At 37.2% G+C, this 13,831-nt stretch overlaps 1 protein-coding gene and 1 pseudogene across 1 annotated transcript; both read left to right on the top strand.

Moving 5' to 3' along the window:
• Nucleotides 1-6,437: 6,437 nt before the first annotated feature.
• LOC146464620 (carbohydrate sulfotransferase 3-like) lies at nucleotides 6,438-7,418 on the top strand (annotated as a pseudogene).
• A 2,205-nt stretch (nucleotides 7,419-9,623) lies between these two features.
• LOC146464619 (carbohydrate sulfotransferase 3-like) lies at nucleotides 9,624-13,562 on the top strand. The gene is made up of 2 exons (XM_085129450.1): nucleotides 9,624-9,678; nucleotides 12,172-13,562. Exon 2 carries the CDS (start codon nucleotides 12,220-12,222, stop codon nucleotides 13,444-13,446), a length of 1,227 nt encoding a protein of 408 aa, XP_084985576.1. The 5' UTR covers nucleotides 9,624-9,678; nucleotides 12,172-12,219; the 3' UTR covers nucleotides 13,447-13,562.
• The last annotated feature ends 269 nt before the right edge of the window (nucleotides 13,563-13,831 follow it).

The raw sequence follows: 13,831 nt of genomic DNA, 5'->3' as shown, positions 1-13,831 counted from the left end.
AGTAATTTTTTGTTCCGCTAGTTATTAAGCTTGTGAGGTATAAACTAAAACAATTATTCACCTCAGTGTCGGTGAAAGTGGTGGATGTTTACGTCGCCGCTATTCACTATTCACCTGCACTTCGGTGAATAATTGTTAAATACAACAAATGTTGTTACAGTTTTGCGTTAGGTTTTACAATCCATGATGTTATTTAAAATCGAAGGTTCGATTCTGTAACAAAGTGCTGCGGCCTCTTACAATAACAAAATAAAAAACTTACCTAATTTTATTATCCAACAGGTGAAAGTAAATTTTTATTGGGCAATAGAAATGGGTCGCTATGGAAACTCAGAAGGACTTGAAATAACGAGCTACCTAGGTAAATTAATTAAAATGCGCAATGATTTATTTTCAATGCACTTATTGTTTCTACAGGGAAGCGCTTTTATCTTCCGTCAACAAACGAAGAAGTGAACAGATCATCATGTTATTTCTTCTAAAAGTAAGTAGACCATTCAAGAAATCATTTGATGTCACTATGTACGAAAAGGGATAAAAAGAAAGCTTGAATTTATTTATGGGAATCACGGACGGATAAAAAAATATCATGGCGTTGGGTAGTGATAAAATAGAGAGAATATCGAATCATCGAGTTTGGATTCGAGTTCGAGTTAGACTTTGAATTGAACTACCATGCAACTGAATAATAATAATAATAATAATAAGAAGAAGAAGAAGAAGAAGAAGAAGAAGAAGAAGAATGATTAATATTAATAATAATAATAATAATAAAAATAATAATAATAATGATAATAATAATAACTTATAAATAACGTGTAAATAAAAATTTTGCTTGGACTATTTTAGTATAAAGATACTAGCCTCAAAGTAATTGGCAGTCTGAACTGACATAATCTGCTTTTTCTAGAGGCGACTTTCACCGCGGTAACAGTAAAACATTTGCACCAGTTTCCAAATGCCCCTCTAAACTGCACAAACGATAGACATAAGACTAGTCCACTTGGTTCACGACCCAAGAGCGGCAACATACACCAGGGTAAATTTAGGATGGATAAAAGATCATAGGAGTCCCGGGTTTAGTAGAAATGTCCATAGAATGTGTGATCCAATATTGAAGAATGTGCGGCTTGGTTTGGTATCTCCCTCGCCTTGGCTTAACAATCGTTTTAAAGGAATTTGCTACGAAGACCTCGTGTTAAATGGATAAGTACTCTTGCAAAAAGAAAAAACAAACACACACACAGAAAGGAGGTGCTTATTCGTTACACAAAAATGCCTCATTTTCTATTGGCCATTGGAGAAACGCTCCGGAGCCATTCATGACTAAGATCTATTGTAGGGTATGGAGGTATTACATCCCCACTGCAAATCAAGTATTTAGTTCAATAAACAATGTTAGGTTCAATTCAAGTCGGTAACATGACAGCGATGATGTCATATGACGTGTGTATTACGTCTTGATTTCCGAACGTCCGCTGATTTGTACTAATTTTGTAAATTTTTTGCGACGTCACAAACTGCCAAAGAGGACTAAAAATAATAAAAACCACTAAAAAGATACAACCGGGAGCTTAAAATGTTTTTAATCTTAAACATGGCTCGTCATAATAAAGTTGTTTGCAGATACATTAACGTAGTGCATTCATTAAGTGGATTTATTAAATTTTCTCAAAATGGCCACTACCACCGACAAAAAGGCGTTCGTTCAGCGCTACCACTAATCTCGTTGCAAGACTCATAGTTTGTTCACAGCATTGGATTGGAAAGGAGCTTTGCTATCTTTTACGGTTTTTATTTTCATATATAAAGAACATTATTCAGAACTTGCGGACTTTTTGCTCTTCAGATGTCAATTCGTTTCAAGGTTGCGCTGTGATTAATTTTAATTTCGGCCTGTGAACAGCCTCCCAATTTGGATGCAGGGCGAAGAGGACCCCACTTGGGAGCCTCTTCATAAGCTATTGCAATAGTCCTTTTCACGGTTAATTTTTCTCATTGCATTACAATGTTATCCAACGTGGATGCGAGGCAATTTCGGGCTAAAACTACAAAATAGCCCGAAATTGCCTCACATACATGCTAGATTTCATTGTAATTCAAATGAACAGAGTCAACCGTGAAAAGGGCTATTTCGTTGTGAACTGTGATAAAAGTCGTCATAAATTAAAGTTCGCCCTGTGGTTGTATTAACGCTTGTTGAATTTTGTAATAAACTTACATATCGCAAATTGTAATAACAGTGATGTTGTCGTATTATCTCAGTAACAATCCCAGCTGTCGTGTAATAACACATTTGTCATATTTTCTAACGTCTTGTCTTTTTTTTATTAAATTGACTGCTGAGTGCAGTATTATTCACAAGCTCTTAGCCTTACCGATCATCTGATATTTATTTGGAAGATACCATGTCTATTTGTTATTCAGGAAAAACAGTTTAACTCTCTGACAAATTATAGTACTGCGGCCTAGCTTATTAAATATTATTATTCGTCAGGATAAAATAGATGCTTACTGCATAAAAGAAATGGGTTTCTATGGACACTCAAAAGGATATGATCATGAAATCACACAACACCTAAATAAATAAATTAATTAAAGTCAGCTGTAAAGTTAAAATTTCTACAAGGAAGCGGCTACCTTAAAAGTTCGATCGCCAAACGTAGAATTGAGCAAATAATCATCAGTTATTTCTTCTAAAAGTAAGTAGACCATTCAAGAAATCATTTGATATCACTATGTATGAAAATGGATAAAAAGTAAGCTTGAATTTATTTATGGAAATTACGGAGGTAAATATAAGAGAGCCAAGATATATGAAGGTAACAATGACCTCTTTTATCAGATTGGCGTAATTCTCTGATACTTACGCGTACATCCCTTTTTTTTTCGTCAATGTAAAACTGAAATTCCAAGAGCTTTAGTTCGACTCTCAAAACAACACAGCTTATACGCTTATATCGCCTGAAACACCGACTGTAGGTGGATTATTTGTATCATGTACAACTTTGCACAATAGCTCACAACTATACTGTTAGATGATAAAAATTGACAATTATGAAAAATATTTACAGCACAATTATTTGGGGTTAAAATAGTTAAAGGAATTTTATTTGGTGTTTGAACTTATTACAAATTATATTTTGGGAATATCAGGAAAAGACCAGTTGACTCGTTATGCAGCTCTCTAGAAATAATACCTCGCGATTCGACTTAGATGTTCTTAATGTGTGATTAATGTATAAATTCTCCTGTCATGAATTCGGCATGAGCAGCTGTATGTTTCCACGGAAGCACTTGTGTTCGTTAAAATATTTTCAATTAAGTTTCCTACGAAAGATAACACCTTGTTTACCTTACTTTTTATAAGTTTTTCCTCAACTTGACCCTTCGACGGTTTATTCCAGGAAATTGTTACTGTTCTTATTTTTAGTTAATTTTGGTAGATTTTCTTGGGTTCTTTTACCGAATTCATGGTAGTTGATGTTCATTTTAAGAAGGCTAACACCTTCAACGAATCGACTTCTTGTACAATGTTTAAACAACAACTTTTACTGTTTTTCACATTATCTTTGTGAAACCTGATTGTATAAGTCTGAACCTTGTAATTTTTATATTGGTCTCCTTGTTTTGTATTGACTGGACAACCCAACCTTCGTGGTGATATTTCTCTAGAAAGATGTCTTTGACTTGACTAATAGATCGAAGGCACGGATGCAAATAAGTTCTCTGCAGCCAATCACAGAAGGCTTGCGTAAGATTTAGTTTGCGTTAAGCAGATGGTTGTCGAGTCAGTATAAAAATGGGTGCCATCTAGTTTTAGTAGAGAAGTGATTGTTGAGCAGAGTAAGCTGAACTCTTGTCAGAGTAATAAAGAAGAGCAACTGAAAAAGCTGTTGGATCTTTGTTGAAGCGAACCCGGCTAATCCTCCCCAAAAGGTTCCTTCAACAATACCGACACCACAATAACACAGTAAAAAGAGGAGAGGCTGTAAGCGATTTATCTGCAATTATCAAGTGAATATCGAAAATCGTGAATCGCAATTGTAACACCTGTAGGTGAATTGTAATAACAGTTACCATAAATAAAAACATTCACTGTAAATTATAATAACGCTTATTGTATTTTGTTACAATGTATGTTATACAAAATATAACAACATGGCCACGTAGCCGTTATTCAAGCAAAGGCTGCGTGGGAGACTAATAATAAGACTGATGTCTTGATTTGTGATAATCCGAGCTTCGTAAATTGAAAGCTTTTAAAACTTAAAATGACGAATGAAAAAAAAAAATGACGGGTGAGTGTAATCTTAACTAAGGGTATTTCCTGTGTTTGAGGACAAAACTGTCAAAACGAATTTTCTTCGTCCAAAACAAAGTTTAGTATTTAATCTAGAATTTTTGAAAAATTACATTTCACAATCTCAAATTAGTAAAATTCTTTTTTAGGCAATGTATTTTAAAATAGAAGCGAATTAATCAAGTGTCTTTATCCACCGCCTCGGGAAAATTTTCCTTGCAATTACTGACAACCACACTGAGCAGCAAGTCGCCATGAAACATAAATTGAATAGATACTGGATTTAAAAGTTAATCTGAATCGAGCTTGTATTCGTGACCGCGAATTCTATCCCATTGAAGTTAATGGTAACTGGTACTGCTAATTGATTGGCTCACGGTGTTATGAGTTGTTATGCTTATAACTGTTGAGGCATAAAATTCAGAAAATAAGGCCGGAGGTATGGGGCTTATATTTTTCAAAGGACTTTTTTGAGGAGCTCACAGTCGGAGGGGCTTATTATAGGAGTGAAATTCGCGTTTGAAAATCACTTCGGCATTATAATTGGAGGGAAATTTGTGTCTACAATTTTCCACGTGCAAATGATAATTTTAAGGCGTTTGATAGAAATTTCTGACAAGGTAATCCCTGTGAACATGCTAACTTCAAAGACAAAAGCAGTAAACTTTATTGAAAATGTAACACCGTACATACCAGTTTATACTTTAAAATACGGCACAATATAGTTTATACCGCATAGTAAATCATATGGTAGCTCAAAGTTCAGTGTACGGAATCGTTCTTTTACGAATAGAAAAGCCTTAGTCATAATCGTAGTCATAATCATAATCGTATGAGTAATTCACTTTCATTTATTTTGTATTGGAGAGCCATTCCTGTGTATTAGCTCCAGGGCTTACATTTTGAGGGACTTCAGTATTTTTGCGTTTCAAATTTTGGGGAATGATTTACATGATGCCGCGCGATGGAGCTCGTGCGCGGATCAGGACGATTTCGTGTTCTCAGATCGTCTTCCCAGAAAAAAGATTTGGTGAATGAGGCCGTTTCAGCTTCAACCAAACATAAAAAGAAGCAGGCTTTGAACATGTTTGCCGAATTAATGACGGAAATTAAGAAACGTTAAAGTTCCGGTTTTACATTGCGGTGGCCTTTTCAAAGTCTACTATTACACAAGGTTGAAGCCGTGAGTGCAGATATTGCTAAAATGGATGCACTGTCGCTTAACCATTGCTTTTTCAAATTTGTGATGGCGGTAGCTAAAAAGTTTGGGGAAAGATATCCTCCCAAGACTGTTGTGTACTCTCAGGAGCTCCTGCTGCTCTGTAATTGCACAAATCAATGTAATGTTTAAGACGGAATAGTATGTTGCTGTCTTACAGTAACGAGTTAAGCGGGAAATGGTATGCCGGCTGTTAATTGGCATTAAGATTGATCAAATGTCACGTGTCTTGATCAGTATGTTTATTGGACATCAAGATACGTCCACCTGACCAAATTGACGTAACCTGATTGGGTCATTAGCGTATGAATAATTAATGAGATCAAGAATGACACTACGCTCTTTTTTTCCCCTTATAAGAATCATTTTCATAGCTGAACGTTGGGGCTGAAATTAACTAAAATTTAAGAACATTGAAGCGTGACCAGGCTTGACATATGTTTCATCTTTGTTTTTGCAGTTTGAAATCGCACAAAGTTCAAGTACAGGCGATTTGCTGAGCCTAAACATGAGGGCCAGTTTAAGGTTTCTATTATTTTGCACTGCCGGTGCCTCGCTGCTTCTGGTGTTTTTCTACAGTCAGAATTTGACATGATCATGGCATCCATCCATCCATTTCTTTCAAGAAATAAATTCCGCCAGCAAATTGATGAAGGAGTTTCTTCATTTCCGCCACCACGGAGAAAAACAGCGACAACAACGGAAAAAAGAAGTCCTAAAAACAGAGGAAAAACCAAAGATGTGAGAAAAATGAGAAACAGAAAATAAACGAGGCATTACCTATAAGGAAAAATCTCATAATATTGAGTCCAGGGCGAGGAGGATCTACTTTACTTGGCTCATTTTTTAACAACAATCCTCAAGTTATGTATTGCTTCGAGCCATTATTTCCCGTTATTTCCCGTTGAGCAGAAAATGTTTAGTGTTCATCTGTTCCATCAAGATAAAGAACCAAAAAAGTACAAAGAAACTAGCATCAAAGTAATTGACGGTTTCTTCCAATGTGATTTTAGCAATGTCACCAAAGCATTTTTTTCGGCGTTTACTAAAAGCGGCTCTCACCGCAGTAAAAGTAAAACGCTTTCTAAGAAGTATTTGCCCCAGTTTTCGAATGCCCCACTAAGTGAATCCTGTAACCGTTACAATCACACTGGTTGTCAAGATTTTAACTTCCCGGTTGCCTAACAGAACAATACAAAGTTTAGAAGAGCTTTTTCGACAGAAAAACGGATATGACGTAAGACTAGTCCACTTGGTTCGCGACCCAAGAGCGGTAATATACTCCAGGATAAATTTAGGATGGATAAAAGATCACAGGAGTCCCAGGTTTAGTAGAAATGTCCATAGAATGTGTGATCCAATATTGAAGAATGTGCGGCTTGGTTTGGTATCTCCCCCGCCTTGGCTTAAAAATCGTTTTAAAGTAATTCGCTACGAGGACCTCGCGTTGAATATACTAAACGTAACAAAGGAACTATACAAGTTCGCGGGATTTGATTGGTCGGCAAGTATTGAGGAATGGATAAGTACTCTTGCGAAAAATACAAAAAAAGAAGGTCCTTATTCGTTGTACAAAAATGCCTCAATTTCTCTTGGCCATTGGAAAAACGCTCCGAAGCCATTCATAAGAGCGGTAGAAAATAACTGTGGTGATCTCATGAATTTTCTTGGCTACAAGAAATGGAGAAAGCAGGATGCTGAAAACTAACATGGGTGAATGATTTCCAATGAGCTTGTTTCTTGTCAGTGACTGATCTCTTGTAGCCGGGTATGGTATAAAATAATAAAAACCACTAAAAAGATACAACAGGGAGCTTGAAACTTAACTTTCTCTTAAACATGGTGCTTTATAACAAAGTTGTTTGTAGATACATTTAACCCTTTCTAGACCGGGTTTTTTTTGGTCTTTCCAGACCGAGAAGGAGGAGGGGGTGTGGATTCCGCCCCCCATAACTTCGCAACTGTAGAAGCTATGACAATGAGGCTTGGAGGATACATGGTACATCCAAAGATATTTTCTTTGAGGTCCGCAACGGGAAGTTATGACCTCTATGACGTGTTAATTTTGTCATGATTGCCAAATGACGGCCACCTTGGATTTCTGGATTTCCCCAAAACTTCAGAAAAGTGTGCCAAAATTAAGCGAAAAGTAATTTAAACCAATAAAGGGACACTATATTTATATGATCTAAAACAAAAAAAGTTACAGCAGGAAAGTAATTTTTCTTCATTTTATAAAGGAATTTCAATTTTCTGAGAAAACTGCCTGTCAAAAATTGGTTGCCGTGGTAACATCAAAGTTAATGAACACTAACCGACCACATCAAATATTTCCCAGGTAAAGTCTCTGCGGGCAGAATTCCCCACCCCCCACCTCCTTGATCTTGATAAGGTTAACGCAGTGCATTAACTAAAGTGGATTAATTATGAACTTTTCTCGAGATGGCCGCTACTAAAGGCGCTCCGCGCTACCACCAACCTCCTTACAACAACAACAACAACAACAACAACAATTTATTTACAAATTCTGATACCAATTGCTTGTCCCGCGAATAGCCACAAAGCTAGTCGAGGCGGGACAAGACGAGCACGAGAACATGCTGGAAAACGGAAAAGAAAGTGGAAAAGAAAAAAAACTTAACTTTACCTCTTTACGAGTCTCATGTTTCGTTTACTGCGTTGGATAGGAAAGGATGCTTTTACTTTCTTACAGCACGATCATTCGTAACTTGCGGAATTTTCTCTCTTCAGATGTCAGTTCCTTTCAAGGTTGTGACGTGATTAAAACTGAAAAAGTTTAAAAGTAATGTATGCATATTTGAAAGGCGTTTGCAAGAGAAGAAGAATAGCGTTTTCTTTTCCTTTTTTTGGAGTATCTTCTCTCGTTTCAGAGATATTCAAATTTTTGTTAAAAAAATTCATGACGTCACAAATCGTCTCACAATGAAGATAAATCACAAAACAAGAATATCTCAGGAAATATTAAAGTGATCCCATTCAAACTTGGCACCAGTAGTGTTCGCCGCCACGTAATACGCAAAATGATACCCAATTCGATGTTGCCATGGCATTACTCTCGGCCCTATGTCCTTTCTGCTATGAACCAAATATTTCCATTTTTGACTAGATATAAGGAGAGGCAGGCAGTCCTACTTGAAATCACGAAGTGCCCATATTGTCTTACGTTTCCTCACCAGCTTATTGGAAGTGAATGATGTCTGATTAAGACAAAAAATGAGAGAGTGTAAATCGGACATGAAAAAGACTCGAAACAAAATTGTTGCCATGGAATCAGCACAGTAGGCGTCATTTTGTGTCTTATCTGAGATACATTACAGATGTCACGCCATTTGAGCAGCATCACTGCTTCAATATTTTCCGACATATTCTTGATTCTGTGATTTGTCTTTGCACAGAGACGATTGGTGACGTCTCAGTTTTCTCAACAAATACCCCCAATGCATCTTTCTGGAAGATATTTCAGAAAAGAAAACGCCAGAATTCGTCATTTTGGAAGGCCTCTCAATTTTAATTTAGCCTGTGGACAGCCTCCAAATTTTGTGTACATAGCGAAGAGAGCCCAACTTAGGAGCCTGCTCACAAGCTATTGCAATTGCACTGTTGTGAATTGTGATAACAAATGTCATGAATTAAAGTTCGCGCTGTGAATTGATTTAACGCTTGTTGAATTTTGTAATAAACTTACCTAACGCAAATTGTAATAACAGTGCTGCTGTCGTATTTCGTCAGTAATAATTCGAGCTGTCGTAAATGTTAATATCATATTTTAATTTTTTCTGATAATAACGTCTTATTAAATTGACTGCTGAGTGCAGTATTATTCACAAGCTCTTAGCCTTACCCATCATCTGATATTTATTTGGAAGATACCACGTTTATTTGTTATTTAGGAAAAAAATATAACTCGGCAGTTCAATTCTCTGACAAATTAAATTACTGCGGCCAAACTAATTAATAATAATAAAAATAATATTATTATCATTCTTTCATAAAAGTAATGGGTTTCTATGTACACTTAAAAGGATAAGATCACGAAGTAATACAACACCTAAATAAATGATTCAAGTCGGCTACCTTAAAGTTCGGTCAACAAACGTAGAGTTGAGCAAATAATCATCAGTTATTTCTTCTAAAGGTAAGTAGACCATTCAAGAAATCATTTGATATCAGTATGTATGAAAAGGGATAAAAAGTAAGCTTGAATTTATTTATGGAAATTACGGAGGTAAACATACGGGAGCCAAGATATATGAAGGTAACAATGTTCTCTTTTATCAGCTTGGCGTACGCGTACATTACTTTTTTTTCGTCATTGTAAAACTGAAATTTCGAAGAGCTTTAATTCGTCTCTCAAAATATCCCAGCTTATATAGAGAATATATTACATGTATTAACGCGCCACAAGAAATTTCGTAAACACCGACTGTAGGTGAATTATTTATATCATCTACAACTTTGTACAGGAGCTCACAACTATACCGACACCACAATAACACAGTAAAAAGGGGAGAGGCTGTAAGCGATTTATCTGAATATGGAAATAACACTTCATTTATACTCAGCTGAATAACAAATCCAGGCAAAATAGAAGAATTTCTGTTCTGTTAAATATCATGCCACTGCGGCGTCAGTTACAAAAAGTGAGGAAAACTGATCAGTTGAATACTGTATGACTTCATGACGTTGGTTAGCCATGCCTCATGTCACGCGAGGTGATTGCTTTTTATTAAAAGCAAAAAAATAGGAAAATCGTGAATTGCAATTGTAACACCTGTACATGAATTGTGATAGCAGTTGCCATAAATAAAAATATACTGGCTTTAAATTATAATAACGCCTAGGCCCAATTTAGACGCCGAACTTTCCATGAGCCGAACTTAATTCAAATTAAGGTCGGCACAAATCGCGAAACTCCCGCCTTTTGATTCAGACGCCGAACTTAATTTACTTGAAGCAAAACATGTTCTCTACAAGAGACAGCATCTGAAAAACGTTATAATACTTTACGCATTAGGTTCGGCTCATGAAAAGTTCGACGTCAGAATCAAAGCCGTTCCAAAGCTAAAATGTCCGGCTGAGCCAGTCGGGAAGAACGGCTGAGTCGTTCCAAATTGAAGCAGCCGTCCTCAACTGATTCAGACGCCGAACTTTTCATGTACTTAATTCAAGGTATTAGGTTCGGCTCATGAAAAGTTCGGCGTCTGGATCGGGCTTAATTTTGTTAAAATGTATGTAATTGATGGTTTGCATGTGACCTCATGGCGGCCATGTTGGTGGACAGGAACAATAAAATTTTTCTCCTCTGGGAGTTCACTGCCATATTTATGCAAACTTTGTGAACAAATTTTCTTTTGGTTTGGTCCACCAACATGGTGACAATGATGCCATTACAGGTAGATGGTACTGCTTATTCATGATAATTGCGAACAAAATTGTGTCAGGAAATTTTTCTTTTTTTCTTTCGTTACATGTCTCACACCAATCGAAATATTAAGATTATGTTATGCCATGAGTAATGTCACAAGAAAATGAGATGCAACGGACCTTGCACTTTCATCTTACGAGCCTGTTGCAATGAACTGGCCACAATCGTCTTACCCAGCGGTAACCTCGTCCCCAGGGTCTCTCCTCTTCCCGTCAAGAGGAGAGACCCTGGGAACGAAGTTGACCCAGCAGTTTCTTTCAACGGTTTCTTAAGGGCGATTTACATAGTACGACTTTGTCGCATGCGACAAGCTTACGACAGGCCTACGACACAAATTGTTTCGTGTAAATCAAACCTACAACTCGCTTACGATTGTCGTGTACGTCACAAAAAATGTCGTATGTTTTAAAATCCGACGACAATCGTAAGTATAGGCAATGTTGAATGACGAGAGTTGTGTGCGAGTTTTTTTGCATGACGCAAGAAGCGCGCGCTCTAAAAATGGCATGCGACAGTCGTAAGCAAAAGTTGTACCGTCTAAATCGGCCTTTAAGGGTTTTTAAAGAGCAGCGTAGAACTGGAACTGAGTAGAATTTCAAATTAAATAGTGCATGGTGGGTAATACCTGAAATATTAAACAGTCAAGAATTGGAGGGAAACGAGGATAAAGGTCTGCATGGGGTTAATTGATACCTGAGAATTGACCAAAATTTTAACTGTCAGATGATAAATGGCGATTGTTTTAACTGATTCTGTTAGCTGACATGGCTAATGGCTAAACGTTGCCTGATCATAGTGTGAATTTAACTTGAAAGTAACTTGACAGTAACTGTGTAGTTAATGCCTGGAGAGAAAGTTGCTAACGAAGATCGCTCGCAGCTCCTCACGAGTTGTTTCATAGAAGTCGTGGGGTCTCAGAAGGCGATTAACAGTGTTCGTAAAATCTCGAAAGAACTTATAATCGCTCGAAAATTCTTCGAAAATCTTCGCACGATACTCGGGTTAACAGAGAAACGTCATAAGAAAATTGCCAAAATTGTAGCTAATAGCTGAGAAATGGCTTCAATTTTAATTGATAGCTGAGAGTCCAGCATCCCAATGCAGATCCTCGGGGATATTAATCCAAACTACAGGATAACAGGTCAGACAGTAAGACACTAGCGTGAACCAGGCTTTACATATGTTTTATCTTTGCTTTCGCAGTTTGAAATCGCACAAAGCTCAAGTACAGGCGATTTGCTGAGCCTAAACATGAGGGCCAGTTTAAGGTTTCTGTTATTTTGCACTCCTGGTGCCTCGCTGCTTCTGGTGTTTTTCTACAGTCAGAATTTGACAGGATCATGGCATCCATCCATCCATTTCTTTCAAGAAATAAATTCCGCCAGCAAATTGATGAAGGAGTTTCTTCATTTCCGCCACCAAGGAGAAAAACAGCGACAACAACGGAAAAAAGAAGTCCTAAAAAAAGAGGAAAAACCAAAGAAGTTTGGGAATGGGCAAAAAGCTACAGAAATTTTATCGAACGAAAGCGACAGCGCAAGAAATGAGGAACAGAAAACAAACGAGTCATTACCTTCAAGGAAGAATCTCATCATATTGAGTCCAGCTCGAGGAGGATCTTCTTTTCTTGGCTCATTATTTAACAAGAATCAGGACGTGATGTACTTCTTTGAACCACTGTATTTCCCTGCAGTAAAATGGTTCAAAATAGGCTTCGCTACTGAGGAACAGCTGAAAAACTATAAAACATATTGCATCCCATTAATCGATAGCTTATTCCAGTGTGATTTTAGCAATTCCAGTGAAAAGATTTTATCGGCGTTGGCTAGTAGGTTTTCTCGTCGCAACAGTATGGCGCTTTCTAAATTGCGTAAGATTTCGAATACGTTGTTAGGGGAATCATGCAATAGCCACAACCACACTGTCATTAAGATTTTAACTAGTCGAGTACCTGATAAAACAATAGAAACGTTACAGGAGCTTTTCCAACAGAAAAACCGATACGACGTCAAGATGATCCACTTGGTTCGAGACCCAAGGGCTGTGGTTTACTCCATGGTACAATTAAAATGGATAAAAAATCACTTGCATCCACAGTTTAGCAAGTATGTTAACAGCACATGTGATTCAATACTGCAGAATTTGCGGTTCGGTTTGATATCTCCCCCGCCTTGGCTCAAGGATCGTTTTAAAGTAATTCGCTACGAGGACCTCGCGTTGAATACGACAAATATAGCAAAGGAACTGTACCGGTTCGCGGGATTTAATTGGTCGGCAAGTGTTGATGAATGGTTAAGTACTCTTGCGAAAAATACAAAAATAGGAGGTGCTTATTCGTTGTACAAAAATGCCTCAATTTCTATTGGCCATTGGAAAAACGCACCAGAGCCATTCATAAGAGCGGTAGAAAATAACTGTGGTGATCTCATGAATTTTCTTGGCTACGAGAAATGGAGAAAGCAGGATGTTGAAAACTAACATGGGTGATTGATTTCCAATGAGCTTGTCTCTTGTCAGTGACTGATCTCTTGTAGCCGGGTATGGTGTGAAATTATAAAAACCACTTAAAAGATACAACAACAACAACAATACTTTATTTCACCCCATTATTATTATTACAACAGAAAATATAAATATATACATACAATAGATGATAGGGGAAATAACCTAAAAGTTAAAATTGCCAGGCAGCCAGCTTTAAGATGAAACCAGTTTCTTAAACATGGCGCTTCATAACAAAGTTGTTTGCAGATACATTTAACCCTATCTAGACCGGGCATTTTTTTGTCGGACTGAGCGGGGGACGGGGGGGAGGGGGTGAATTTTGTCGCCCTCCATAACTTCGCAACTACAGAAGGTAAGA

This window comes from Pavona decussata, unplaced genomic scaffold, assembly GCF_977016875.1.
Source record: "Pavona decussata unplaced genomic scaffold, jaPavDecu1.1 SCAFFOLD_161, whole genome shotgun sequence".
NCBI classification, from domain to species: Eukaryota; Metazoa; Cnidaria; class Anthozoa; order Scleractinia; family Agariciidae; genus Pavona; species Pavona decussata.
This window is presented reverse-complemented; position numbering and strand designations above follow the sequence as displayed.

What these genes read in the sequence shown, in the direction of transcription:
- LOC146464619 (XM_085129450.1), top strand. Translation starts at nt 12,220, where the DNA reads ATGAGGGCCAGTTTAAGGTTTCTGTTATTTTGCACTCCTGGTGCCTCG.